Here is a 27,941-nt window from a genome sequence, read left to right as displayed (position 1 = left end):
TTAGATATTACCTAAAATCAATAGCTTAGTTCTTCATATTCTTCCTTTGACATTTCAGGATATCCATGGCCTAATGCACTAAAACGGGGGGGCAAGCTAGAGATCTAATCAAATGGAACAGGAAAGTATAGTGTAATGACCAAGAGCAGTGGCTTTTTCTGATCTTTACCTTTCTCAGTTGTGCACTGAGAGTAATTAGTGACAACCCCAAAAGGAAATTGTGATAATTCAATAGATTGGTTTCTAAAGCGTATCAACACGGTGTTTTGCCACATAGTAAACAGTATGATCAGAACAGAGACCAGCAATTAAAGCTTCGAGGCATCTTTTTCCAACACTAAAAAGGTACATGTCCCTCTAAATAGTCTCTTACTGAATGAACTAATGTGGATAAGACTTGCTGATGGGTAGTGTGACCCGGATTCCCTTCACATCCCCTCCAGAAACGTCCCCATTCGTTCCTAGGACTAAATTTAAATTTCAGTAAACAAAGATTTGGTCAACTTTAGTGAATTACCTATCCGGGTTTTACTCAATAATAAGGGAAGGCCGGTGACCAGGTGAGTATGAAGAGAGGATTTGTCACGTCCCAGGAAGTAGGTGACCCTGTCACAAAGCCAGCGGACACCTCACCACTCAGGTTAAGCGATGAATGGGGCGCTTGCGCAGTAGAATCCAGGGCGAGGGCAGCGGACGCCTGCGCAGAGCGGGAGTGGCCGCACGCTCCCCGCCCCGTCTCGGAAAGCCGCGCCAGCGCAGTTCCGAAAGATCCCGCAGAGACAGCGCCTGCGCGGCCGTGGCCGAGGGAGCCGTGGCGGTAGCGGCGATGGAACCAGCCGAGCCGCTGAACGACTTAGTGTCAGCCGAGGGCCGAAACCGGAAGGCGGTGCTGTGCCAACGCTGTGGCTCCCGGGTGCTGCAGCCAGGAACCGCTCTCTTCTCCCGCCGACAGGTAGGGAGGCAGGTTGGAGGCCGCTCACACCCGCACGTCTTCACAGGGGCCGCGGCGGCTGGAGTCCCGGTCCCCGCGCGCGTTTCCGGAGACCGCGCCCCTAGTCGCGGCCCGGCTCCGCCCGAGGCTGTCCGCGCCGGAGTTGCGGCAGGAGCGCAGCCCGGGGCCGGTCTCCCGGGACGACCGACCCCGGGCCCCAGCCCGGCGCTAGGTGAGGACGCTGCTGCTCCGCGTGCCGTGCGGTGTGGTGCGGGGCTGAGCCGAGCTCGCCGGCTTCCGAGGGCCCGGCGCGCCGGGACACACGCTGCGGAGCGGCTGGATGGCGCCCGGTGTACCGGCACTCTCGGCCCGCACCGCGCCGCACCGCCGCTCTTCCTGACGTCGGGCGGCCTCTCCGCTCCAGGGGAGCTCCCGAAACAACTTCAGTGTGGGGAATGTGGCAGATGCCTCCCGTGACCTACACGCTTTACCAGGGTACTGGGTGGAACGCAAGTTTCCCACGCGAATCCTGTTTCAGGTGGGATGGACACCTCAAGTCAGTTTTTTTGTTTTTGTTTTTTTTAGATTTTATTTATTTATCAGAGGGGGCGGGGAGAGAGCGAGCACAGGCAGACAGAGTGGCAGGCAGAGGCAGAGGGAGAAGCAGGCTCCCTGCTGAGCAAGGAGCCCGATGTGGGACTCGATTCCAGGACCCGGGGATCATGACCTGAGCCGAAGGCAGCTGCTTAACCAACTGAGCCACCCAGGCGTCCCTCAAGTCAGTTTTGAAGGAAGATTTAATTTCTGTTTTAATCTTTTCTTCAAGTTACCAATTGTAAACTGTTCATACTGCCATCACCCCCCAAAGGGGAACGCTGAAAACAGTTTTTGTATTTTGGTAAATTTTTATTGAGGTGTAGCATACCCACAGGAAAGTGCAAAGTATAATCTCATTCCAGCTCATTCTGTCACTCAGAATTGTCCCTAAAAATATGCTCTACCCTCATGACCTAACGCACTGGGAGTTAGGTATCAACATAAGAATGGGGGGGGCACACTCAGTCTATAACTGGGTGATACTGGCAGCTAGTACTGAGAAACCAGAAATGCTGCCAAGCATCCCGCAAAGCCTAAGACACCAACCTCCCTCCACCTGGCCCCACAACAAAGAATTCTCCATCCCAGAATGTCATTAGTACCAAGATTGAGAAACCATTTCCTAAAGACTACAAAGCTCATTCACTTGTGTAATCCCAGTTGAGTTTACGAAATCATTACCAACAATCGTGGTCGTTTGTACCACTAGCCTGTGAGGTCCTGTATCTTACCCACCTGCGTATCTCCTACTCTTAAGACTGGGCACATAGGGGCACTTGGGTGGCTCAGTGGGTTAAGCCTCTGCCTTCTGATCAGGTCATAATCTCAGGGTCCTGGGACTGAGCCCCACATCAGGCGCTCTACTCAGCCGGGTGCCTCCTTCCCCCTCTTTCTCTGTCTGCCTCTCTGCCTACTTGTGATTTCTCTCTCTGTCAAATAAATAAAATCTTCAAAGAAAAAAAAAGAAACACTGTGCACATAAGATAATAGATAATTGGATTTAAATAAATTAGTGAACAAAAGCTATTAGCCCAGTGTAAATAATGAGTTGGCAGGGAGAGTATGCCACTGTTGGTGCAGCATGTGTTCTTTGTAAGTCCTATTACTTTTGGGTTTGTTTTAAGATCTTATCTATTTTTTTAATATTTTATTTACTGTTTTATTTTACTTATTTATTTGGTGCAACCTGTATTTTTTGTAAGTCCTTTAACTGTTTAAGATTTTATTTATTTTGGGCGCCTGAGTGGCTCAGTGCGTTAAGGCTCTGCCTTCTGCTCAGGGTCCTGGGATCGAGGCCCACATTGGGCTCTCTGCTCAGTGGGGAGCCTGCACCCCCCCCCACTGTCTCTCTGACTACTTGTGATCTTTCTCTGTCAAATAAATAAATAAAATCTTTTTTTTAATCTTTTTTTTTTAAGATTTTATTAATTTATTTGGAGGGCAGAAAGCAAGCACAAGCAGGGGGAGCAGGAGGCAGAGGGAGAAGCAGGCGGCCTGCTGTACAAGGAGCCCGCCGTGGGGCTCTATCCAGGACTCTAGGACCACAACCCGAGCTGAAGGCAGCCGCTTAACCAACTGAGGCACCCAGGTGCCCCTATAACTGGTTTGGTTTTTTACACATAAAATTTCATAGCCTTGAATTTGGTACTTCTTGAAATCTTATCTAAAGTTGATGACAGAGGAAATTATAATGAAGCTGAACAGAGGTGGAGGGAACAGCAGTGTGATGTTTCGCTGTTGTTAGAGGAAGTATGGTATGTTTGAAGAACTAAAATTTGGCCAGAACACAGGATGTAATAAACTGGCCAGAAATGAGGCCAGATGGAGTTGAGGGGATTGGAATAGAGGAGGTGAGGGAGCTCTGGGGAGGACTCATCCCCTTGTGGGGTAGAAGCCCATCATTGAGGGTAGGATGTGGAATCAAAAAGTTTCCTTTTTGGAAACTAAGCCAGGTGCCAGTCAGCTGTGGATACTACAGGGTGATGAGGCCACCTCAGATGACCGTGACAGGTCACCAAATGGCAGAAACCTTAAAAAGGAGCAAAAGTGGATGTGAGGATGTAGGAGTAATAATTTGGAAGCAAGAAGAGCACTGGTTCCCATTCCCCATCCAGAAGTAGGAGGAGTGTCAGAGAATGGGCAGCACCCAGGAGTCAGTGGCCCTGTCCTCGGCCAAGAGCCTTATTTCTTTGAAGACAAAGAGAAAAGGGAAACACTCACCAAAGTTTGAGAAGGCAGGAAAGAGTGATGATGTTATAAGAGAAGAGGGTGATTTCCCTTGTTCCATTTTTGGGGGCGGGAGATTCATGGCAGGAGTGGGCAGTGGAAGATTAACTCAGAGAGAGGAGGTACAGAGCAGTGCCGGGTGAAGAATATGAGAGCAGAGGACCTGAGAGCGCACCAAAGAGCACTTCCTTCTGAGGCAAAACACGTCCTTAATCCACGACCCAGCCAGTACACTGTGGGACCTGTATCCTGGGGAAATGAAAACCTATGTTCACACAAAAACCTGTACATGGACCGTCTATTGCTCCTTTACTCATAATATCCCCCAACTGGAAACAGCCCAGGTGTCATTCAACAGGGGAATGACTAAAGAGACTGGTCAGCCATCTGTTGGAGTGAACTACAGTGGAGTGACCTAGTACGCATACAACTTGGACGCATCTCCAGGGAATTCTGCTGAATGAAAAAAGCCAGTCCCCAAATATTACATACTATATGATTCCATTTCTGTGCCGCTTTTGAGTTTTAGAAATGGAGAGCAGGCGAGTGATTGCCGGGGTTAGGAACGGGGGGCCGGGGGCTTTGGTAAGTCTGGTTAAAAAGGTGACGAGAAGGATCCTCCTGCTGGTGTCTTGACTGTGGTGGCGGAGACACGAACTTACCCAGGGTAAAATTGACAGAACTCTATATACACACATTTCGCACAGAAAGGCGTCCAAGTAAACTGGGGACATCTGGATGAAAGCAGCGGAGTGTATCCGTGTTGATGTCCTGGTTGTGATTTTATACTCTGGTTTTGCAAAATATTACCATCAGGGGAAACTGTATTACCCAAAAGAGGGTACATGGAATTTCTGTATTGTTTCTTAAATAGAAACAGTATATATGTCTTTGTATTATTTATTCACTACATGTGAACCTATAATTACCTTAATAAAACTTTAAAACTGATTAAACAGGGGCGCCTGGGTGGCTCAGTGGGTTAAAGCCTCTGCCTTCGGCTCAGGTCATGATCCCAGAGTCCTGGGATCGAGTCCTGCATCGGGCTCTCTGCTCAGCAGGGAGCCTGCTTCCCTTCCTCTCCCTCTGCCTGTCTCTCTGCCTACTTGTGATCTCTGTCTTTCAAATAAATAAAATCTTTAAAAAAAAAAAACAACCTGATTAAACATTTTAAAAATCAGGACATTATGCTAAGTGAAATAAGCTAGTCACAAAAAGAACTACTGTATGATCCCACTCTTACAAGGTACCAAGGGTAGTCAGATTCACAGAGACAAAAAGCACAGTGGTGGTTGCCATGGACTGGAAAATGGGGAGTTGGTGTTTAATGGGTACCAAGTGCCAGTTCGGGAACATGAAAAAATTCTAGAGATGAATGGGGGTGATGGTTACAATAACAACATATATGATATTTAATGCCACTAAACCACACACTAAAACATGACTTAAACAGTAAGTTTTAGGGGCGCCTGGATGGTTCAGTTGGTTGAGCTCTGAGCGTCTGACTCTTGATTTTGGCTCAGGTCATGATCTCAAGGTCCTGGGAAACCCCATCCCCAACCCCCATCAGCCTCCACGCTCAACAGGGAGCCTGCTTGAAGATTCTCTTTGTCCCTCTTCCCCATTCTCCTGCTCACGCTTGGTCTCTCTTTCTCTCTGAAATAAATACAGTCTTTTTTTAAATTGCTAAGTTTTATGGTATGTATATATAGTTGATCACAAAAAATTAGGAATTAGAATGGAACATGCATCTCAACTATGTTAGGCAATATTCTGGTTCTCTGTTGCTATGTAACAAAACCACCCAAGACTGGTGACTTAAATTATTAACATTTATTTTGCCTTACAGTTTGGGGAGTTGACTGAGCCTAGCTAGACGGTTCTCATTTGGGGTCTTTCATGTGCAGTCAGAAGGGTCATCTGAAACGCTCCCTCCCTCACGTGTCTGCCTGTGGCCTGGGAAGACTCTCACACCTAAGCACTGGGACAGGTTCCAGGGGCCTCTCTCCCCATGGGGTCCTCAGAAGCTGCAGTTCTTACATAGAAGCTGAAGGCTCCCAGAGCAAGTGTTCCCACAGAAACCGCCAAAAGCAGCCTGGCCTTTTCTAAGCTAGCCTGTCACCTCCCTCACACTTGACTTAATCAGAACTGGCACAGCGGGCTGCCCAGGCTCAGGGAGAGAGGCATAGACTCCGCCTCCTGGTGGAAGGATTGTCAAAGAATTTGTGCACGTTTTAAAACCACCACAAATGCAGAAGGGAGAAAATTTCAAAAAAGTTACCAGAAGTTTACTCTGTATTGTAACAGTTTTTATTTTCATCTATATTGTATGTAGCATGCTTGCCAAGTTTTCTACCATGAGAATGGATTTTTACAAAGAGAATTTTTAAAAGGGTACTTACCTGGGTACCTGGGTGTACCTGGGTGGTACCTGGGTGGCTCAGTGGGTTAAGCCTCTGCCTTCGGCTCAAGTCATGATCCCAGGGTCCAGGGATCAAGCCCCACAATGGGCTCTCTGCTCAGTAGGGAGCCTGCTTCCCTTCCTCTCTCTGCCTGCCTCTCTGCCTACTTGTGATCTCTGTCTGCCAAATAAAATCTTAAAAACTAATGAAATGAAAGGGTACTTAAACAGTTTTTTTCCCCTTTTCAAAGATTTGCCTGCTGCTCCCCCTGCTTGTGCTCTTCTCTTCTTTTTTTTTTTTTTAGATTTTATTTTTATTTATTTGGCAGACAGAGATCACAATTAGGCAGAGAGGCAGGCAGAGAGAGGGGGGGAAGCAGGCTCCCCGCCAAGCAGGGAGCCCAGTGCAGGGCTCGATCCCAGGACCCTGGGATCATGACCTGAGCTGAAGGCAGAGGCTTTAATCCACTGAGTCACCCAGGTGCCCCTCTCTCTTTTAAAAAGGATTTTATTTATTTGGGAGATAGAGCACACGAGCAGAGAGAAGGGCAGAAGGAGAGAGACAAGCAGACTGATCAGGGAGCCTGAGGTGGGGCTCTATCCCAGAATCCTGGGATCATCACCTGAGCCAAAGGTAGACTCTTAACTGAGGTGTCCAGGCTCCCCTGTTGCAGTTCTTGAAAAAGCAAAAGGAGTTCTGCTGATACTCTCACTTCCTGAGGTGGGATGTTCTACATCTCTTTGAAGAGGTGGTCCAGGATTAGGGTACTGGCTAGGGTCTTGAGCAGCTAACCCACCTGGTCAGGGAGGGAACTGGCAACTTTGGCCCCCAACCAGCTGAGTTAGCAGCCTCAAATTATATAGTAATATCTTGATTTCCACCCCAGTGGTCTGTCTAGAAGGCCTAATTGTATTCCAAATGTTAGATCCCAGAACTTGACCCTGCAGTAGCCCTGAGCTCTGCAGAGAATGGGTTGGGATCCACACAGATACGTATACAACGTACACATAAATAAGTCTAGTCTTGTGGATCTGACTTACAGGATTTAAATAAAAATGGGAATGTTGAGAAAGAAAGGGAACAGGACCCAGTCTGACCCCTTGAATGAATGATTAATAGTATTTCCTTTAAAATCTCTACTCAAAAGAGGGGAGCCTGTGTGGCTCAATCATTAAGCATCTGCTTTTGGCTCATGGTCATGATCCCAGGGTCCTGGGTTCAAACCCCACATCAGGCTCCCTGCGGGAAGCCTGCTTCTCCATCTCTCATTCCCCCTGCTTCTCTATTCCCTCTCTCACTGTGTCTGTCTCTGTCAAATAAATAAAATCTTTTTTAAGAAAAAATTTTTTTAAATCACTACTTGGGGGTACCTGGGCGGCTCATTGGGTTAAAACCTCTGCCTTCAGCTCAGGTCATGGTCCCAGGGTTCTGGGATCGAGCCCCGCATTGGGCTCTCTGCTTGGCAGGGAACCTGCTTCCTCTTCCCTCCCTGCCTGCCTCTCTGCCTACTTGTGATCTTTGTCTGTCAAATAAATAAATAAAATCTTAAAAAAAAAAAAGAAATAAAAAATTAAAAAATCACTACTCAAAAGGGACTGCAGAGGTGTTTGGGATTATAAAAAAATAAACAAAAGACAGTGGGAGGGAAGCTGGTGCTCCTTTGTTAGACACTTTTTAAACGTTTAAACAGTCTTTGATTTTTCTCCCCTTCAAGTTTCACTCGCCTTCTGTTTAGTTAAGATGTTGCTTTCATACCTACACTATAGGCCAGAAATACTTGTAGGGAAGTTTAGGCCCACAGAGAGATAGAGCTAGGATTGGAACCCAGGTTTCCCCGTCCCTGAATTTTTATTCCTCTTCGCTTCTGCCTGTTCCCATTTTCACTTAGGGTAAAACAAAGCATTGGGGACTCATTTAAACATTAGATGAGGTAAAAAGGGCAACTGGAATGACAATATAAGAGGAGGGGGGACTGTCCTCTTTTGTGACATCCTCAAATGCTGTATCAGGTGACACACCTCTAGGGTAGTGCACAGATACCTGTGCTCATAAGCCAAGTGCTTGGAAGATGGGGAGTAGAAATGTTCTGGATCCGTGCTCCCTCCTCCTTTCAGTGCTCCCTCCTCCCCATTAGGGACAGCCACTGGCCAGAATCTGGTCTAGACTTCAGAGGTGCAAACTCCAGGGTATTGAATACAGACCAGGAGCTCTGTGGTTCCCTAACTATAGCGTTCGGAAGAGGCTTGTTCATCTGACCCAAAGCATTTGCCTCTTTTGGACTAATGTAAGTGCAGTTTGTTGTTGTTGTTGTTTTTTAATTTAAAAAAATGTTTTTTGCTTTTATTCTGCTTGCTAATGTCAGACTAGCTCACTGAGGCCATCCTGTTCGAGTTTGGGGATGCAGTAGAAGTGTACCCTGGGGTGGAAAATGAGTGCACTGGCAGCAGCCATAATGATGAGGGGCAGAGGGCTAACAAGCTTTGCTGGCATTGTGTCTTCGTGTACGCTGGGGCAGCTAAAGGTGTATAAATTAACCATAGGGAAAAAATTAAAGGGTGTGTATGTGCGTGAAGCTTTGGCCTAATGATCAGGAAGGCATGTTGATTAATGGGTTCAGAGATCCTTGGGATGATATTCCAAATTCTAGAACTAGATTTTCCTTTTTAGTGCTCTTTTTGTAAGATAAATCCAGCATATACATAACACTATTAGAATATAACAAAGCCAGATATCCCGTATTTATTCTTTTGATAAATATTTGAGTTCCTGCTCTGTATCCATTATTATTCTGGGCACCGGGATTATAATAGTGAACGGGAAAGGTGAGCTCCTTGCTTTCCTGGGGCCTACATTCTAGTGGAGGGAGACCCATGGTCAATAGCTAAGCCAATAAATTAGTAATTTCAGAGAATGATATGCAATAAAGAGGTAGTGACATAAGGAAGCTTTTGTGGGTGACAAATACAGTTGTCATCTTGCTGCTAATGGTTTATTAGTATTTGCATGGGCCAAAATGAATCAAGTTATACACTTCAAGTATGTGCCATGTATGTTTCAATTATACCTCAGGAAAGGTATTTTCAAAAATAAAATACAGTGGGCAGTATGGGAAGCTACCTGAGATTGTTTGGTCAGAGAAGGCCTCCTTGAAGAGGTTGTATTTGAGCAGAATATCATGGAGCCAGGCTTGCCAAGATCGGAGGGCAGAGCACACTCACCCATTCTGCAGAAGGCAAGGCAAAAAGGCCAGTGTGGCTGAAGCAGAATGACCTAGATGGAGGTTAAGAACAGGCAGGGCCTTACAGACCACGGTGAGGACAGCAGTAAAGCCACATGACAGCAGCACATTACGTCTTTCATGTGTCTTAAGAAATCCAGGCATGGACTAGAGGCAACAGAAGAGCCACCCAACATCCTGGTCCATAACTTAGTGATTGGGCTGCTCGTTTCGTTTTCATTCCAAGAAACTGCCAGGGAGCATGTGAAGTATCAGCAGAATGGGGTGATGATGGGCCTGGGCCAATCAGCTTGCGAATTGCTTGTGTTCTCTTCCACTGCAGCTTTTCCTTCCCTCCATGAGAAAGAAGCCTGCTCTGGCTGACGGCAGCAATCCTGATGGCGATCTCCTCCAGGAGCACTGGCTGGTTGATGACATGTTCATCTTTGAGAACGTGGGCTTCACCAAGGACGTGGGCAACATCAAGTTCCTGGTGTGCGCAGACTGTGAAATCGGACCAATTGGCTGGCATTGCCTGGATGACAAGAACAGTTTCTATGTGGCCTTGGAACGGGTTTCCCATGAGTAACTGAGGGGAGGGGGACGCAGCTCCAGCCGCGACTATAAAAGCTACTCCCCTTGAGAACTGGCATGTAAGCTGGTGTACTTGCTCTGGCGCCGCCTTATCTGTACTGATGTAAATGATGAGTATCGACATGTCCAGCTGAACATGCATAGGGCTGACCCCGCTTCCTTAAAGCCTCAAGTGCATGCCTCCTACGTAGCTCACTTTGCAGCCCAACATCTCCTGATCTCCCTTTTCCCCCAGTTGCAGGACACTGGAACATGTCCACAAATCTCTCATCCCTGTGGCATCCCGCCTGGGCTCCCTGACCCTGGGCTCCCTTGTTTCTTGCTCTGTAAGAGCAACTTCCAGCCTTTCAGCCAAGATGACACCTGACAGCTGATGCTCGTGCTAATAGTTGAAATGCCACCTTTTTGTCTCATTCAAGAAAGCTTACAAGTGTCTGAGAGTGACTTTGTCGTATGACTAACTTTATCTACAGTAATTTATTCTTTTTAAAAGCGTAGCATTTACAGACTTCGGAATTTAGGCTACTACTAAGAAACACATTACTTTGGACACACCTGTAATACCATGTTCAAGAGCCGAGCCTCTAGGTGGATAGTGACTTTATATTGTGAAGATGAATATATCCCCCTTTCCCTTCAAATCTTGCCGTGATTTCTCTTTACATGATAGCCTGTAAGTTGAGAATCAGATTTTCAGCCCTATCTGGCAGCCAATCCAAGGAAAACTCAGCCCTGGCTTCGAAACAGAGTGGAGGATGCAAGATATAGGAGGGACAGACCCTTGCCACATTGTATGTGACTTTGCAGGTTTGTCTTATCTGTGCGGGTAACTCTTCCTTTGTTCTTAGGAAAGACTTCTCTGATGGATAGAGTCATCACTTACTGAACCTACCAGGCATGCTCATCGCGGTTTTGGTTCACTTAGAATCCTTGTACCAACACAGAACACAGACTTCCTATCCAAATGCCACTATCTCTATAGCTGTGGGGACTGCTCTAACAGTTCGAGGTTAGCAGACTGATTCACCCTTCAGTATGATCGTCACTGGTTCTGTCATTTCTCTTCTGAAATAACTCAACATCTTAAGAATTTCTGTGACCAGGTGTCCTTGCATAAGCCCTACGTCTAAGATTGAGGAGACCCTAGAATTGAAATAAGGACTAAACAGAAACCTTACAATCTACAGCCCCTCATTCTATATCTGTTCTCTGCTTGCTTCTGCCTTCTTTCTCCCGAGAACTTTTCTAAGGGCTCCCCAACTAAAAAGTGTGGGCCTTGGGCACGGTTTTGCAACCAACATACTCTAGAAAGGTAGCTTCCTTCCCCAGTCATAGCCTCAGTGAGCTCTAGTTGAAAATGAGAGAACTGTTCTCTAGACAGTCAAATGTCCGTGATTTTTGCAGAAAAACAACTGTGAGAATTATCCACTCAGGTCAGAAGGAACAAAACCAAGTAGATGCCTCTAGGGGCACATGGCCCCTTCAATCACAAGCCAAAACCTAAGCAAAGCTTTTTTTTTTTTTTTTTTTTTTTAGATTAGATTTTTGACTTCTCTTTCCTTTTTTAATCACAGAAATAGCACGTGTTCACTGAAGATAAACACAAAAATGGGTATAAACATTTTTTTAATCCACATTTCCACCATCCAGAGATTGCTTCTGGTAGTGTGGTGAAACTCCGGTTCTCAGTGTTTTTCTAAATGTATATATAAACGTGTATGATTTTTAAAAATAAATACAGTATCATACTGTGCTCTTTTACAACTTGGCTTTTTCCATTTGACAAAATAATGACTTCCCATCCATGAATACCCTTGTTTTTAGCATTCCATTATATTCTGTCTTATCATTTATTTAAACAATCTACTATTAGATTGTCTCCAGTTTCTTATAAACAATGTGATGTAATGTGTGACTTTATAGTTAAATCTGAATACACATTCGTAATTATTTCCTACATTATTAGAAGTAAAATATGCACGTTTTCATGGATTGACACATATTCTTCAGAAACAACTGTGCAAACCCACCCTCCAACAGCGTAGACGAGCACCCATTTCTCTGAAACCTTCCTAACACTGGGTATTTATTATCGTTAAAAGAATATTTTGCCACTTTAATAGAAAAAGTATCTCCTTGTTTTACTTTGCATTTATTTTATGTTTAATTAAATTTTTATATATTTTCTGGTCATTTGTATTTTTTTCTAGAGAATTGCCAAATATTGTTGCCCGAAGAGCCAAAAATATCAAGTTGTTATTCTGCCTTTGCAATTTAATTGGAAATAAAGGCATTTAAACAGTAGAGATTAGATTCCTGTATGTCCTTGGGAAAAATACGCAATTTGAAAAAGCAGAGGAAAGCGGAAACCTGAACCTTAGGGTTTCTCTTGAGGTCTGTCAACTAATTAATTAATCGTTTAGTGTCCCTGTAAAATGAGGATGTCACCTCTTTGTTCCCCTTATGCATAATAGGCCCTCATTGGCTCTCAGGAAAAGACTCATGAAATCATTAACTGCTTTGTCACAAATAGAAGTGACCCGTGAGTATAGAAACCCGCTGCTAGGAGTACAGAAACCAGCAGCTCCTGTTAGGGAGAGCAATTGATTTTTCCAAGGCCTAATTGTTTCTGCAAAACTCTTTTAACACAGAGTCAAAGACGGACAGGGGTGTAATGACATTTTCCATATCATTACTGTGCCATGTGTGAACCTACTCAGGTAACTTCTAAGTGTAACCTCGGTTCCTGATCATGGTAGATGGGTAATTTTGGATGACCATCCCACTGAGGGCAACTAGAAAGGCTGGACAAAGTATTTTAAAAATCCAGAGGCATCAGAGAGCTGACATATGTTTGAAGAATTACTGGACCAGTACCACTGAGAAGATAGTGGCCCTGAGAACCGGGCTCAGTACTACAGGCCACTCTTCCGTTGGGGGCATTCGAAATGTGGAGAGGGGCAGGTCAGAGGCTGGTGGGTGACTGTGAAAGCCTTCCAGAAGTAGGGGTCTGGGCCTGTCAGGGGGTGGTAGACTTGGTAAATGTTTCTCACATTGGTTCGAGGCTCTCAGTCCTTTGCACCCCAAGAATAGGGGTGAGCCAGAAGTAGGAAATAGGCTCACTCAGGAGATTGCATCTAGGCTTCCAATGATACCAGTCCTTGAAATCAGATTAAGTTGATCCCAAAGTAGTGATTTCCCCAAACCGTTGGCATAAGCAGACAAAAACTCTCTCTGGAGGAAAAAATGTCATCACCCTAAACTGACTCTTCTACAGTAATTTTGCTAATACAATATCCTGAATACAATAAAATGGAACCAAGCATATGAGACAAGATATTAAGAAAACCAGCGAAACAGGAGACCGTGGAAAGGAGTCCACAGGAGCCACAGATGGTGGAGCTATCAAACACAGACTATGAAATAACTGCTTACTCTGTTCAAGGAGATAAACAAATTTAGGGAATTTGAACAGATACCTGGACATGTGAAAAAAATACAAATTCTAGAATTTCAAAAAATCCAATAACCAAAATAATTCAGTGGAAGTTGGTTTTGTTTTTTAAGATTTTTATTTATTTAAGAGAGAGAGCAAGAGTGAGAAGGAGCAGAGGGAGAGGGAGAAGCAGACTCCCCGCTGAGCACAGAGCCCTGGTCTGGATCTCAGCCCCAGGACCCCGGGATCATGACCTGAGTTGAAGGCAGATGTTAACAGACTGAGCCACCCAGCCGTCCCTACAATGAATTATATTTATGATGCAGTGAATAATAGTGGGTTAGAGGTCAGGTACAGCACTGTTGTTGTTTTCCCAATACTTTTTGATAAAGACAATGAAAACTTGTGGTACAGAATCATGCACAGAGTGCATCTATGTGGTCATGACCACATCTAAGGCTTCACAGGGTAAGAAAATAAAGGTGTTAACTTCAGAATTGTCAATCTTTCCATTGTGACCAAGGTGTTCAGAGAATTAAATTCCTGGAATATGTCAAAATGTGTCTAAATGTCAGAATTTAAGGTCAAGAGAAGTATCCACCCAGTTCGCTTCAAATCTATTGAAACTTAGAATTCACTTAGCCTTGTATAGAAACAATGTTATCCACGATGAGTAAGTAGTAGCCAGTGACACAAAACTCTGTGTACCCAAAGCACGGTGTTACAATCAGGGGTTCTAATTTTTGCACATCAGGGACAAGTTGTCTGCAACAATTAGAGCAGGGTCCCTTCAAAATCCAGACCTGGTGACCCCAGACATCCTATTTCAGATATGGGGCCAGGATGAACCATGACCTGCAGGAACTGGTAAGGGGATTAAATGTGGGCTAGGGACACTTACAGTCCTAAGGAAGTAAGGGAAGAGTGACCAACTCCTGGTGGGTTTATACAATCCTTCCCTACTTTGTCCTAAATGGGTTCTGCTATGAGATGTGAAATAGGGACTGGGTGGAAAGGAGGTTCCATCCTAGGGAGCAGTTGCCCCAGTCCCAGGGTAGGTGAATTTCAAGGTAAGACAATAGGGGAAAAAGCAAGCTCACAGACACACCCAACTTCAGCAACTTTGCTAGCGTGGCCATCAATTGTTAGGGAACTCAGTCATTTGAAAAGCAGGTACTACCTCTACAATGTTGGCACTGACTCAAGAATGAATAGGTCAGGGCACCTGGGTGGCTCAGTGGGTTGAGCCGCTGCCTTCGGCTCGGGTCATGATCTCGGGGTCCTGGGATCGAGTCCCACATCAGGCTCTCTGCTCAGCAGGGGGCCTGCTTCCCTTCCCCTCTCTCTGCCTGCCTCTCTGCCTACTTGTGATTTCTCTCTGTCAAATAAATAAAATCTTTAAAAAAAAAAAAAAAAAAAGAATGAATGGTATGGCCCTGGTGTCTTCCTGTCTACCTTGATTCTTCACCAGCGGATGAACAGGATATTCTTTTTTTTTTTTTTTAAGATTTTATTAATTTTTTTTAAATTTTATTTATTTGTCAGAGTGAGCACAGGCAGACAGAGTGGCAGGCAGAGGCAGATGGAGAAGCAGGCTCCCACTGAGCAAGGAGCCCGACGTGGGACTCGATCCCAGGATGCTGGAATCATGACCTGAGCCGAAGGCAGCGGCTTAACCAACTGAGCCACCCAGGCGTCCCTAGATTTTATTAATTTATTTGACAGAGATCACAAGTAGGCAGAGAGGCAGGCAGGGGGTGGGGGTGCAGGCTCCCTGCTGAGCAGAGAGCCAGATGCGGGACTCAATCCCAGGATCCTGAGATCATGACCGGAGCTGAAGGCAGCGGCTTAACCCACTGAGCCACCCAGGCACCCTGAACAGGATATTCTTGTTCCCACAAAGCCTCTCCATCTTCTTTGTCCCTCCCTCACCCAGAGATCAGCGGAGTAATATAGAGAAAAAGATGAAAGTTAGAAAAAGAATCTAAACTTTGGGGGCACGTGGGTGACTCAGTGGGTTAAGCCTCTGCCTTCAGCTTGGGTCATGATCCCAGAGTCCTAGGATCAAGCCCCACATCAGGCTCTCTGCTCAGCGGGGAGCCTGTTTCCCCTCTCTCTCTCTCTGCCTGCCTCTCTGCTTGTGATCTCTCTCTCTCTGTGTCAAATAAGTAAAATAATATCTAAAAAAAAAAAAATCTAAGCTTTGCAGTCATCTAGATAACAAAAATAAATCCAAACACCTTATGAGAGAACTGATTTTAATCTGTGTTCTATAAAGAAGCACATTGTCAAGAGAGGTTGGTTTGTGTCATTTCCACAAATAACACAGGATTACTGTTGCAAATATAGTTCTATTTGGGGGTAAAGCCCACTCACTATATTCAATAATTAAACGGAAGGACATTTTGAACCAGCAGATGCTACAAAGCTGGTAGAATGAATATCTAATAGGACCAGGCAAGGAAGAGATGATGGTGTGGAGTTTATGCTTTTTGAGTTTATGGCCAGATCGCTTCATTTTAATCACTGATATGCCCACATTCGGTAAGATGTAACATTTGAGTTGTTTTGCTTGGGCCAGTGACAGACAATGAATAACTATGACTTAGCTTTGTATATCCAAGGGTTTTCAAATTACCTCTTTAAATGTTCAACCACACTCTCTCACCTTATCCCTTGACCAGAGATAACCACTTTAAAGCGAGCAGCCTCATAAAATACAAGGGTTGGGATCAAAGAACACACTTCAGAGTTTGAAGTTAACCTTTGCACCCTGAATTTAAATCACCAAGCCACCTAGACAAACATTTAGTCTCAAAAACATGTCAGAATACTTTTGAACAATATGTCTGGAGTCTTATAGAGAAACAGGTGCAGGAATCCAGGGGGCAGCTGATCTGATGTCACACTGGTGAGTGACACAGTAACTTTAAATCTTCATGAGTTGTATCAACAGAAAGTCATTGCAGCTGCAGATTTTCCTAAAGCAACAATTCAAATCTCCAGGACTGACTGGCATAATCTGGGTGCAGTCACCTTGCCAGCAGGAAGTGAGAACAGGAGGTGACAGATCCTTCAGACTCCTCTGGAATGTGCTGAACAAATATTAAGGTAATCTTTGTGGGGTGTCCAGATATTTGATTAAACCAAATGCCAATTAACCCTCCCAAGCTAGGAAATGAGCTAATTTGTTTCGCTTAGGTATTTAGAAGACCCCATCTCAGACAGCTAAGAAACAACTGAGGGAAAATGTGTGTATGCCCTTTCGCATGGAAATATATGAAACCACCATTGGGAGAAAAAAAAAAATACACAAGTAACATCTAGGACTTCCTAAAATACTGCTTATCACATCACTCTTCTAATCACTGGCCCTCAAAGGTGCTCCACAGCCAGTGGAATTATGTGCAAACTCTTCAAAGTAGCATCCATGTTCACCCTACAAGTCCTCTTCAATGTGCTTTACCCAGCCTGGACCCCCTGCTCTCTCGCAATCGGGAGTCACCTGATCTGAAGCGCTTGGCGCAGTGAAAGGGAGGTAAATTGCAATTACCTGCGCCTGGAATGCTCTCTCCCACACCTGCCTGTCCAACCCTCCCCCACCCTTGCTGCCTTTTGAGCTCTCAGCACCTGGTTCTCATCACAGCATCTTTCCTTCTCTAGCGGTTGCTGAGCTCCAGTCTGCGCCACCGTCCAAGGTTTATGCACTTTTCGAACTAGGTCCGCCGCGTTACCCGTAAAATGACTTAAGGCAACAAAGAAACAAATGCGTTTCTCCAAAGCACCAACCTCTCAGATCCAGCACACGCTCCAAAAGAGGGGACGAGGGTCGATCGGCCCGGGAGGACTCGGATCCCCAAGGCTTTCCCTCCCTTTGGCTTTACAAACTGCCCAATGACCTGCTAGGGCGGGGATATTTCATAAGCGCCCGCCCAATAACGGAGAGGGGGGCGGGCCTCGCTGGGAACTCGGCCCAATGAGAGGCGCGGAGGGGGGCGGGAGCCCCGCCAGGAGGCATGGCTGGCGGCTGGGCGGGGATATATAAGCCCCAGCTAGCCGGACTGCTCGGGGATTCCTAGTGTTGCTGGAGACCCGTAACGCGTCTGCAGCCAACGACCCTCCGCAAGCATCACTTGTCGGAACAGCCATGGTGAGAGGGAGCTGAGGGCACTGGCGGAGTCCACGGGGAGGGGGGTGCTGCGCGGGAAAGAGCGTGCTGGGGGCGCCCGAGGGTCCCGGGTAAGAGCCAGATGCGCGGGAAGGAGGGGAGGCCGGGCAGTCCGGGGTGTGTTGGGGGTTTGGGGTGGTCACGGCGACCACGGCGTGTGGGGCTGTGCGGAAGGCCGGGGACGCCCGCCGCGTCCGAGCGCTGGTCTTCTGAGCTCCTTGCCGGGGAGAGGCGGGGAGGGGCGGACGCGAGCTGGAGAAGTTTTGCGCGCTCCGGCTGCAGAGGGGAGGGAAGGGCGCGGGGCCGGCGGGGCGCCAGCGTGGTGAGGTCTGTCCCGCGCTGCGCGCAGCCTGGGGGCCCCCAACCCCGGCAGGGCTGGGCAGCGCGCTCCGGAGACGGGAGCCTGGACCCGCCCCAGTTTTGTCCCGCGGCAGTCCGGGACAAAGGGGCGCCCGCCCCCAGCTGCAGTCCCCGCCTCCCTGTGAAGTCACACTCCCGCGCTGGAGGCCGGACCCGGGCCGCTCGGCCAACTCCGGCAGGTTTCTCCAGTTCTGCACTGTTCGTCTGAATGCCTTTGTCTCCCGCGGCCAGATTCCAGCCAGAAGTCTGAGGTGCACGACCTTGACCCCTCCCTGGTCAGGCATGACCGTGAGCTCCTCCTGACGTCTCAGGAGGAATATCTTTACTTCTCTCCTAGTTGCCTAAGCCGGTGAATTCCCTCCGTTAAACCGAAGAGCTAGGGGTGTGTCAGGCGTCAGGGCCTCCCAGGAATCTTTAGACCCCGCCTGTGTCCTGAGGCCCTGTAGAGGCTCGGAGGCTGTCTTGAAGGATAGCTCCTGAAATCGCTAAACTTTTGCCAGTTGTCTTAGAAGACCTCCTCCGCCTCTGGAACATATGCAAGCCCTTTCACACTCTAGACTGTGGGCTGGGGGTGAAGGACCAGAATAGAAAAGAGTCTGTCCCTTGTAGGAGTTACCTCAGGAGAGCTGAAAGGGCAGGGCGAGTCTTCTGGCTCCATCCTGACCATCCAGCAGCACTTACCTGGGTTGACTGTGTACTGCGGTGGCAGGGACAAGTGTCCAGAGTCAGGGCCTATCCCCCACCCCCCAAAAAAGGGGAGGTTGTGGATGAGTTTTCAGACTAGCTCTAACTCCAGAGCCCCTCCCTCTGTTAACCCAAAGACCTGAACTTCATCTTCTGCCCCTTCAGAAGGGGCACAGAGTCCCCACCATGGGAGACCCCTTTTCCTAGGGGTCCAGTGCTGGAGGCCCCATCTTGGTGTGCAGGACTCTGAGCTTTCCTGTCCCCGCCCCGCCCAGCACACAGGGCACTAGGCATTGGGACTTGGTGGCTTGGTATCGGCTTTCTTTAGTTCCTGCCCCTGAAGACCTAGGCTTTTTAGCCACCTTCGTTCTTGAGCCCTAAGGATATGAAAAGAAAATGAGGTCGTTTGGCTTAAAGTGTGGGAAAGTCTGGAAAGGGAACCCAGGCTTTTGGGTTTTGGACCATGTAACTCACTGTCAGGCCTCAGGCCTCAGGGAGGGAGCTTGCTTCCCTTCTCCATTCACACCACATCATCTCTCTGCTTCTCCCAACAGCGCGAGTGTATTTCCATCCATGTGGGCCAGGCGGGCGTGCAGATGGGCAATGCCTGCTGGGAGCTCTACTGCTTGGAGCACGACATCCAGCCCAATGGCACCATGCTCAGTGACAAGGCGCTGGGCAGCGGTGATGACTCCTTCAACACCTTCTTCAGTGAGACTGGGGCTGGCAAGCATGTGCCCCGAGCTGTCTTTGTGGACCTGGAGCCTGCTGTCATAGGTGAGTGGGCAAGGTTCCCCTCTCCAGCCTGTATTTTTTGCCAGCCCCAAAGTCAGTGGGGAGCTCTGCTTAGGGGAAAAGCTGTTGGAATGCAGGCAGCCCCCTGCCAAGAACAACTCTAAAGTCTGCTCTTTTGTCTAGACTCTGACTTCAGGAGGGGTCCTAAGGGCTTCCTGTGCCAAGAGGGTGATCAGTCAAACTGCTCTGCCCAGAAACTGCCAGATTTTTGAGTCAGGGGTCAGATGCAGAATGAAGGCTGCAGAAAAGAATGGTTATAAAAGCAGAAACTTTAACCTTACTTCCTTTTTCCTACCCACAGACTCTTGAGCTGCCTAAGGAATCGGGCACTGAGAACATTCTTAATGGCCCCTTACTCAGTCTTAACTGGAAGGGGTGGGCCCCTTAATAGGATGTGGACCTGTGGGAACTCGGCTGTTGCTGGCTCCCAGGAGGTTCTCTGCTTCCTCCTTTCTGCATCTGGATCCCCTCAGTTTCCTGTTCCTGAAAACTTTACCCTACCCCCTCCCCGTCTTTCTCTTTCCTCTTCTCTCTCTTATCTTTCTTTCTTTTCCTTCCTTCCTTGTGTCTTTCCTTCCTTCTTTCTCTCTCCCTCTCCTTTCCTCCCTTCCTTTCAGATTTAACATATTTGAAAGAGAGCACAAGTGTAGGGGAGAGGGAGAAGCAGGCTCCCCACTGAACAGGGAACCCAACGAGGGGCTCGAGCCCAGGACCCTAAGACCGTGACCTGAACCAAGATCAGACACTTAACCGACTGAGCCACCCAAGCACTTCTCCATCTCCCCATCTTTCCAAAGACCGTTTTGTGGATGTTAAACTGTGGAGTGGGTTTTCTGCATCGGTCTGTGTTCTAGTCTCAGTCAAAAGTCTTTGAGGGCGCCTGGGTGGCTTATTTGGTTGAATGACTGCCTTCAGCTCAGGTCATGATCCCAAGGTCCCGGGATTGAGTCCCACATCGGGCTCCCAGCTTCATGTGGAGTCTGCTTCTCCCTATAACCTTCCCCCCTCTTATGCTCTCTCTCACTCTCTCTCAAATAAATAAATAAAATCTTTAAAAATAAAAAAAAAGTCATTGAGATTCCCCTAGACCCCCTCTGATTCCTCACCAAGTAGAAGTGGCTATGAGGGAAGGCGCTGTTAAGGGGGCCCCCTGACTTACCCCCTCTCAGGCCCAGGGAGGACTAACTAGACTTTGGAAGGGGGTCTCTGGAAGGCCTTTTGCCATTCATGCTCCCTTTTGCGTTTTACCTAGGGGAGCTTAGCTTAACAGCGTAAATCCTAGCACCTGTGTCCACGCAGCAGAGGTCCTAGCACCTGTGTCCTCGTGGGGGATGAGACCAGCCTCTCTTACCTTTGCCCTCTTTCTTCCCCTCAAGATGGGGTAAGAACTGGCATTTATAGGCAGCTCTTCCACCCTGAGCAGCTGATATCTGGCAAGGAGGACGCTGCCAACAACTATGCCCGAGGCCACTACACTGTGGGGAAGGAGATCATCGATCTTGTGCTGGAGCGAATCCGAAAACTGGTGAGCAGACCGAGCGCCCTTGACACCTTCAGGAGTTCCATGTGTCCTGACTTTCCCTTCCTGGCCTGGGAGGCTGGACACGCGTGGAAGAAAGGGAAACCACAGATCTGTGGCTGTGACCAGGGCCCGTGGTGTCCTGATGGCTCCTTTGGCTTGTCTATCCTCGCCTTCCCCTAGGGGGAGCTGCGTGTCCCGGGTGTGGATCCAGGGTTAGGAGCCGGAATAACTGGTTCTGCCTGAGTCTCTGGACTGGGGCTCCCTCGAGGCTGGTTCCTAGCTTTGGCAGGTCTAACCGTCCAATCCAAGCTGCCTTTGAGCTTTGATCCCTCTCTGCCCTCAGCGGGTAGGTAGAAGCTGCTTTGGCCGCTCAGCCTGTTCTTAGATTCCTAAGCAGAACTTTACAGCTGGGAGAGGCTCTTCCTCACTGGTTAGTTTTTAACCACTTCCCAGTTTACCCCATCCCTTGCCTGAGGCACTGAAAACCAGGAGCGAGGCCAAGTGGGAGCTGGTACTACGGCACTGGTCCTCTAGAGGGGACTGTCCAGACTTACTTCTGCTCACTAGTTTGGACGGAGGACTTGCCAGTCATTGACTTGAGGAATGGGATTCTGTGCTTGCAAAAACAAAGTTCCCTTTGGGCTTCAGATTTTTTCTTTCTTTCTTTCTTTTTTTTTTTTTTTTTTAAGATTGTATTTATTTTTTTTGAGAGAGCGAGAGATCCCAAACAGCAGGGAGGGGTAGAAGCAGACTCCCGGCTAAGAAGCCCAATGTAGGACTCTATCCCAGGCCCCTGGGATCATGACCTGAGCCAAAGGCAGATGCTTAACCAAGTCACCCAAGTGTCCTAGGATTTTTTAAAGAGGTTTTTGGGCTAGGGGGTGTAGGGAGGAGGGGTGGTTTGCTTTTGGGTTTTCATTTTTGGTTTTTGGTTTGGTGAGGTGTTTGGGATATTTTCGTTGTTGTTTTCAGTTTGCATAAAGCTTGCTTTTTCTTTAAGTGATTTTTATTGAGATATAATTGCCATAGCATTAGTTTCAGGTGTACAACAGAGTGATTTGCTATATGGATATATCGCAAATAAATGGAGAATTTTTATGTCCTTACTCCCTGTGCATCTGGTACACATTGACGCTCTTCTAAAAAAATGTACACTCCATAAAGGGTGCATTTTTTTTTGTTGTTTTAAGATTTTATCCATTTATGTGACAGACAGAGATCATAGGCAGGCAGAGAGAGAAGGGGAAGCAGGCTCCCTGCTGACCAGAGAACCCAGTGTGGGGCTCGATCCCAGGACCCTGGGATCATGACCTGAGCTGAAGGCACAGGCTTTAACCCACTAAGCCACCCAGGTGCCCCCAGATTGACGCTCTTCTAGTCCAAGGTCCTGCTACATCAGCAGTCAGCCCGGGTACTTGTTAAACCTGGGTTCCAGTCTCAAGTGCGGGGCGAGGGATCTCTATGTTCAACAAGATGCCACCACTGCCTCCCCCGACCTCCCACTCTCTTGCAGAGTTGAGAGGGCCCAGCTGTCTGACAACAGTGTTCCATCCCACCTGACCCTCCTCACCACTCCCCTCCCACCGCCCCTCACTTGCCACTTCATGAACACAGCAACGCCCTTCGAGGTCATCTGTCCCCTAGAACTCCAAACCCCTGTAGGGTGTTCTCTTCTCACCTCTCCTGAGAAGAAACAAAAGAGCATGAGAGAACTTTCTGGAGTCACAGAAATTTCTCTATCTTGATTAGTTTGGTAAGGTAGGTATACACACTTGTCAAACCGTTCATTATACCAGCAATAAGATGTAGTACAAATTGTGGTACACGTTTTATTTTGTTTATTTTATTGATTTTGTTGTGTTTGTTTTCTAAATACAGAAGGAAATAAAGCTGTGGTTGGGTCACAGTAGCTTTGGGGACGGAAGAGGGTTCTGTTGGGAGAAAGGGGCTGGGGAGCTAGGGGGTGGGGTGGGTCACCCGCCTGCTAACGCTGTTCTCTCCTACCCCAGACAGATCAGTGCACCGGCCTTCAGGGTTTCCTCATCTTCCACAGCTTTGGGGGTGGCACTGGCTCAGGCTTCACCTCCCTGTTGATGGAGCGGCTTTCTGTTGACTACGGCAAGAAGTCCAAGTTGGAATTTGCCATCTACCCCGCGCCCCAGGTGTCCACGGCCGTGGTGGAGCCCTACAACTCCATCCTGACCACCCACACCACCCTGGAGCACTCGGACTGTGCCTTCATGGTGGACAACGAGGCCATTTACGACATATGTCGGCGCAACCTGGACATCGAGCGCCCCACCTACACCAACCTCAACCGGCTCATCGGCCAGATCGTGTCCTCCATCACGGCCTCCCTGCGCTTCGACGGGGCCCTCAACGTGGACCTCACGGAGTTCCAGACCAACCTGGTGCCCTACCCCCGCATCCACTTCCCCCTGGTGACCTACGCCCCCATCGTCTCGGCCGAGAAAGCGTACCATGAGCAGCTGTCAGTGGCAGAGATCACCAACGCCTGCTTCGAGCCCTCCAACCAGATGGTCAAGTGTGACCCTCGCCATGGCAAATATATGGCCTGCTGCATGCTGTACCGCGGGGAAGTGGTGCCCAAAGACGTGAACGCCGCCATCGCCGCTATCAAGACCAAGCGCACCATCCAGTTTGTGGACTGGTGTCCCACAGGTTTCAAGGCAAGCTGGGAATGAAGTCGGGGGTGGGAGGGGTGCAGTGGGGGAGAAGGGAGGCGGTGAGCATGTGGCTTGTGTACCCGCTGAGAGGGAAGATTGCTACAGAGCGCCAGGCAGGACGAAAAAAGCACTAGGGATGGAGAGATTCGGGCAAATAACAGCTTTTTTATTCTGCCCCAAATCTTGTCTTTATGAAAGGAAAAGTAGGTTTCACGTCTCTTAGCCTGGCAAATAGGCACTCCCTGGGTTTGCCAGTCAGGTTGGGATCGATCGTTCACCTGTGCCAGGAATGTACCCACCCAGTACGACTCCTGCTGGGAAGAGCAGGCTTCTGGAAACTCGAAAGACCTTCCATTCAGATAATGGGCAAGACATGGTCAGAAGATCTATGAACTCAGCCCCTTCCTTTTGAAGTAATGAGGAAGAATTTGTTTATGCCCCTTTCTTTTCTCGCTCCACATTCCCAGAGGGTACTGAGCAAGTTCAAGTTTTATGGGTTTTGTTCCAGGGTGAGATTAGAAAGAATAAAGGTGGCAGCTGTGGCATTTAGAAAACCCACAGCTTCCCTGCCTGGTGTTGCTGTTGGTTGCAGATGTGACCATGACGGGAGGGGACACAGGGACTCCGGTGTTAAAGCTAACAGCCATGTGCTAGGACTGAAGAGCTGTCCTGTAGCTCAAAACTAGCAACCGGGGCTAGGAAGTGTGGGAGGTGAATTCTCCCAAGTCCATATTAGGAAAGCTTCAGCTACTGGGAGAAAGAATAGGCTGCCTTCAGGAAGTAGTAAGCTTGCTGTCTGGAGAGGCAGTTAAGGGGGAAGTTGACTTTTCTTTCTTTTTTTCTTTTCTTTCTTTTTTTTTTTTTTAAACGTGGAATATGAAATGTATATGTTCTGAATATCTGAATAGAGCAATTTTTAAAGTAGGTTAGGTTTAGATCCAATTGGAGATCTCACAAGATTTTATATTTTTAAAACTATTTTCTAAACTATAGAAAAATGGGGAGATTAGTATAATTTGCATGTACGCTGCCTAGATTCAAAATCTGACTCTCCTAGGCTTCCTTTATTTTTGCTTTGCTGACCCGTTTACACTCATTTACAGGCATTTCTGACCCACTGGTCTGTTTTTGTTCCTAACAAAATTAATACTCCTCCAAAATAAGAATACCTAAGTCAATATCTGAACTTTCCCGATTTCCACAAGTATCTCTCATATCCATTTGCCGAAGTCAGGATATAATCTAGGCCCAGGCATAGTATTTGTCTCTTCATTCTTTTTTTTTCTTTTTTTTTTTTTTTTTTTAAGATTTTATTTATTTACTTGACAGACAGATCAGAAGTAGGCAGAGAGGCAGGCAGAGAGAGAGGGGAAAGCAGGCTCTCCACCCAGCAGAGAGCCCAATGCAGGGCTCGATCCCAGGACCCCGAGATCATGGCATGAGCCGAAGGCAGAGGCTTTAACCCACTGAGCCACCCAGGCGCCCCTCTTCATTCTTTTAATGTAAAGCAGCCACCCTTTTTCTGGGTGGTGGTTTTGAAGGGACTGGTCTTAGTGTCTTGAAAGTCCCACATTCTGGATCAGTTTGTTTCCTAATGGTGGTAAACTTGCTCCCTTATCCCTGTGTTCCTTATAGACTGGCAATGCCAGACCCTTCCATAGAACCCTTCCTGGGAACCCAGAACCAGGAGATTACCCTCCTTGTTATTTCTTCTTAGGTTGGCATTAACTACCAGCCCCCCACTGTGGTGCCGGGGGGTGACCTGGCCAAGGTGCAGCGGGCCGTGTGCATGCTGAGCAACACCACAGCCATTGCCGAGGCCTGGGCCCGCCTCGACCACAAGTTTGACCTGATGTACGCCAAACGGGCCTTTGTGCACTGGTACGTGGGCGAGGGCATGGAGGAAGGAGAGTTCTCAGAGGCCCGGGAGGACCTGGCCGCCTTGGAGAAGGATTATGAAGAAGTGGGAACAGAGTCTATGGACGGCGAAGATGAAAGTGAGGAGTTCTAAGGTGTCCTGGCCCCTGCAATGCCCGGCCTCTCTACCTGGTTTTGTATTTCTCGTTCCGCTGTTTCCCTAACCCCCTACCAATACAGTCAGTGTTGCAAGTGATGTGGAGCTCTGTGATGTGAGGTTCTGGCCAGGCACGGGCCTTCACTAACTTCCCAACATCCTCGTCGTCCTTCTGAGTTAAGGGGCAAGGTGCCTCTGCCTCCAGGGCTTCCAGCCAGGGGGATGCCTACGGGAAGACCGATCAGACCACCCTGACACATAGGCAGAGGCTCAGGACCTGGACTGTGGGGCCTTGACTTCATGTGATGGTTCCCTGTGTGTACTCCCTTATCCCAGCCACCCCCACCCCCGAGGAAAGGTAAACCTTCTAGAGGTTCTGGAAAAAGCTGCTGGAAGTTTGTCTGCCCCTAGCATTCCAGGAGAGAAAGTCTGTCTCAGTTTCAATGCCAGGAAGGAGTCAAGTATGTTGGGGTTTTTTGTTTTTTGTTTTTTGTTTTTTAACCTATCCTCCCTCCTCATGGCCAACAGAGGGCAGTAGAGGTTGAAGCCACAAGCATTGACAAGCCAATCTGCAGCAGCCATCTTAAAATTTAGGGCTCCAGCCGGATGCCATATGAAGTGAAGGCACAGGGTCCAAGAAACAGGATCGCAAAAGACGGAGTCTTTAGCTTGGGGCTGTGAACATCTGAAATACTTTTCAAAGTGCCTATGAGCCTTTTAGACAAAAAAAGTCTATATCTTTTATTTTTAAAGAGGTCCCTGATGAGAAAGGTATGTTCTAGGACCTGGCTACATACGGTCTTAGAGATCAATGTATTAGTCAGTAGAAGGACCTAGCAGGAACTGGGAGGAAAGTGGAGGGTCCCTTCCAGCATGGCCCCGGGTTCGGGGAGGTCTCTCCTTAATGTGCTTGAAAGCCTCTCAGCCAGACAGGAATGTATTCTCTGAAGAGGTGGGATATCTCCGTCAGACCAAGCTCAGCCCCTGGCAAGGCCATTGAGCAGAACCCAGCCCAGCCCCTACTAGAAGGTAGGGCCTGTACTGTTCATCCGAGTCTACCTGCTTTTTGTTTTTCAGACATTGAATTGCAATGTGTCACTCAGGATGGGTTTCTGCTTTTTTTAGGCACCAGTGAGCCTCAGGGCTACTCAGATGTATCCGCAGTGGCCTTGCTTTGGCCAGGGAACAAGTTTCTTAATGCTAACCTAGGAACTGATTCCCCACATCTATAAGCCTTGCTTGATTGATCTCTGGGAGGCGTTCAGTGTCCTAGAGCGCATGAGCACAGCACTCAGATCCAGACTTTGAACCCTACCCATGAAGCTGCAGACGTTTAAGAGGGCTTGTGGACCTATGCAAACTGTCAATACCAGGAACTGAATGGGTCTCTTCCTGAAGATCCACAAGGACTTAGGGCTTGGGTTAGAGGTGAAGTTAAGGTGTAGAAGGAAGGGAAGGTTAGGATTAGTCTATGTTCAGCAAGTACGTCCAGCCTGCTCTACTGGTAGCTTCACCCAGAAACCGAGAGCTGACATTTTCTCTCCTTTTTCTTTCCCTGCTTTTTGTCTCACTGGACACATGAATTCATACATACTAGCAGTTCCTCTTCTATGGGTTCCAACCACTAAATAGACCCCTCCTCGCCCTACAGGTGCCCCAGGCATTGGGAAGGAGAACAGCCAGTGAGAATTAGACACCTAACCCCGAGGCCCTCCTGTGATGAGAACCGGGGATGGGGTGAGTCAGTTACAAGTGGGCGGAGCGAGCCAGATAATTTATTTGGATAAACTTGAAGCTGCCATCCTCTTCTCCTGTGGCCCCAAACTAGAATAGGGATCAGTCACTTTCCCTTCTCTCACTTCCTATCCCTTTTCTGTGTATATTTTCGAAATAAGCAGAAGGGTCTTTTGTTACATCTGTGTCTAGACTCCGCCCCTCCCCTCCAACACCCACTGCTGAGCCCCAGGTAGAGGCATGTCCTTGGGTCCCCAGGGAGAGGCTTCCCTGGGTTCCTGTCCAGCTATGGAGTCATTGGTGGGGTAATGATGGAGAAGCAGAGAGCTTCTTGCCGTGGGAGCTGTGGTCTGACACTGAGAGCACTCAGTGTCTTAACAAGTACTCTGCATAAAGCATGACCCTCACGTGAGCATTAGGGTGGGGTGTTCATGCAGAGTGTTTACTGGAGCTGGCAGCAGGTGTGCTCCGGCCCTGGCCATAGCAGGGCCTAAACCCAGATGGCCTCCTGCAGATACCCCCTTCCCTTTGTAACAGACCCAGGACCTGGGAGCCTGGTGGGAAGTTGGCTCTG

The 27,941-nt window shown here is 48.0% G+C and overlaps 2 protein-coding genes across 3 annotated transcripts; both read left to right on the top strand.

The window, feature by feature from the left end:
- The first annotated feature begins 637 nt into the window (after nucleotides 1-637).
- RABIF (RAB interacting factor) lies at nucleotides 638-11,729 on the top strand. Its single transcript, XM_032319358.1, has 2 exons — nucleotides 638-952; nucleotides 9,717-11,729. Exons 1-2 carry the CDS (start codon nucleotides 653-655, stop codon nucleotides 9,960-9,962), a joined length of 546 nt encoding a protein of 181 aa, XP_032175249.1. The 5' UTR covers nucleotides 638-652; the 3' UTR covers nucleotides 9,963-11,729.
- A 5,731-nt stretch (nucleotides 11,730-17,460) lies between these two features.
- On the top strand, nucleotides 17,461-25,732 carry LOC116576790 (tubulin alpha-8 chain). 2 transcript variants are annotated; one of them, XM_032319351.1, is made up of 5 exons: nucleotides 17,461-17,553; nucleotides 19,170-19,392; nucleotides 20,787-20,935; nucleotides 22,942-23,622; nucleotides 25,337-25,732. In XM_032319351.1, the coding sequence occupies exons 1-5, from the start codon at nucleotides 17,551-17,553 to the stop codon at nucleotides 25,628-25,630; spliced, it is 1,350 nt and encodes a 449-aa protein (XP_032175242.1). In that variant the 5' UTR covers nucleotides 17,461-17,550; the 3' UTR covers nucleotides 25,631-25,732. The 2 variants fall into 2 exon arrangements, with proteins under 2 accessions (XP_032175242.1, XP_032175243.1); XM_032319352.1 differs by lacking the exon at nucleotides 17,461-17,553 and adding an exon at nucleotides 17,951-18,182.
- The last annotated feature ends 2,209 nt before the right edge of the window (nucleotides 25,733-27,941 follow it).

Source organism: Mustela erminea, chromosome 17, assembly GCF_009829155.1.
Source record: "Mustela erminea isolate mMusErm1 chromosome 17, mMusErm1.Pri, whole genome shotgun sequence".
Taxonomy (NCBI): Eukaryota; Metazoa; Chordata; class Mammalia; order Carnivora; family Mustelidae; genus Mustela; species Mustela erminea.
Note: the sequence above shows the minus strand (reverse complement) of the source record. Positions and strands in the feature narration are given on the sequence as shown.

Excerpts from the sequence above, each read along its gene's own strand:
- RABIF (XM_032319358.1), top strand. The coding sequence starts at position 653 with ATGGGGCGCTTGCGCAGTAGAATCCAGGGCGAGGGCAGCGGACGCCTG. Across the intron at positions 953-9,716 it reads CTCTCTTCTCCCGCCGACAG|CTTTTCCTTCCCTCCATGAG; the intron begins GTAGGGAGGCAG and ends CTTCCACTGCAG.
- LOC116576790 (XM_032319351.1), top strand. Across the intron at positions 19,393-20,786 it reads CCTGGAGCCTGCTGTCATAG|ATGGGGTAAGAACTGGCATT; the intron begins GTGAGTGGGCAA and ends CTTCCCCTCAAG. Across the intron at positions 20,936-22,941 it reads TGGAGCGAATCCGAAAACTG|ACAGATCAGTGCACCGGCCT; the intron begins GTGAGCAGACCG and ends CTCCTACCCCAG.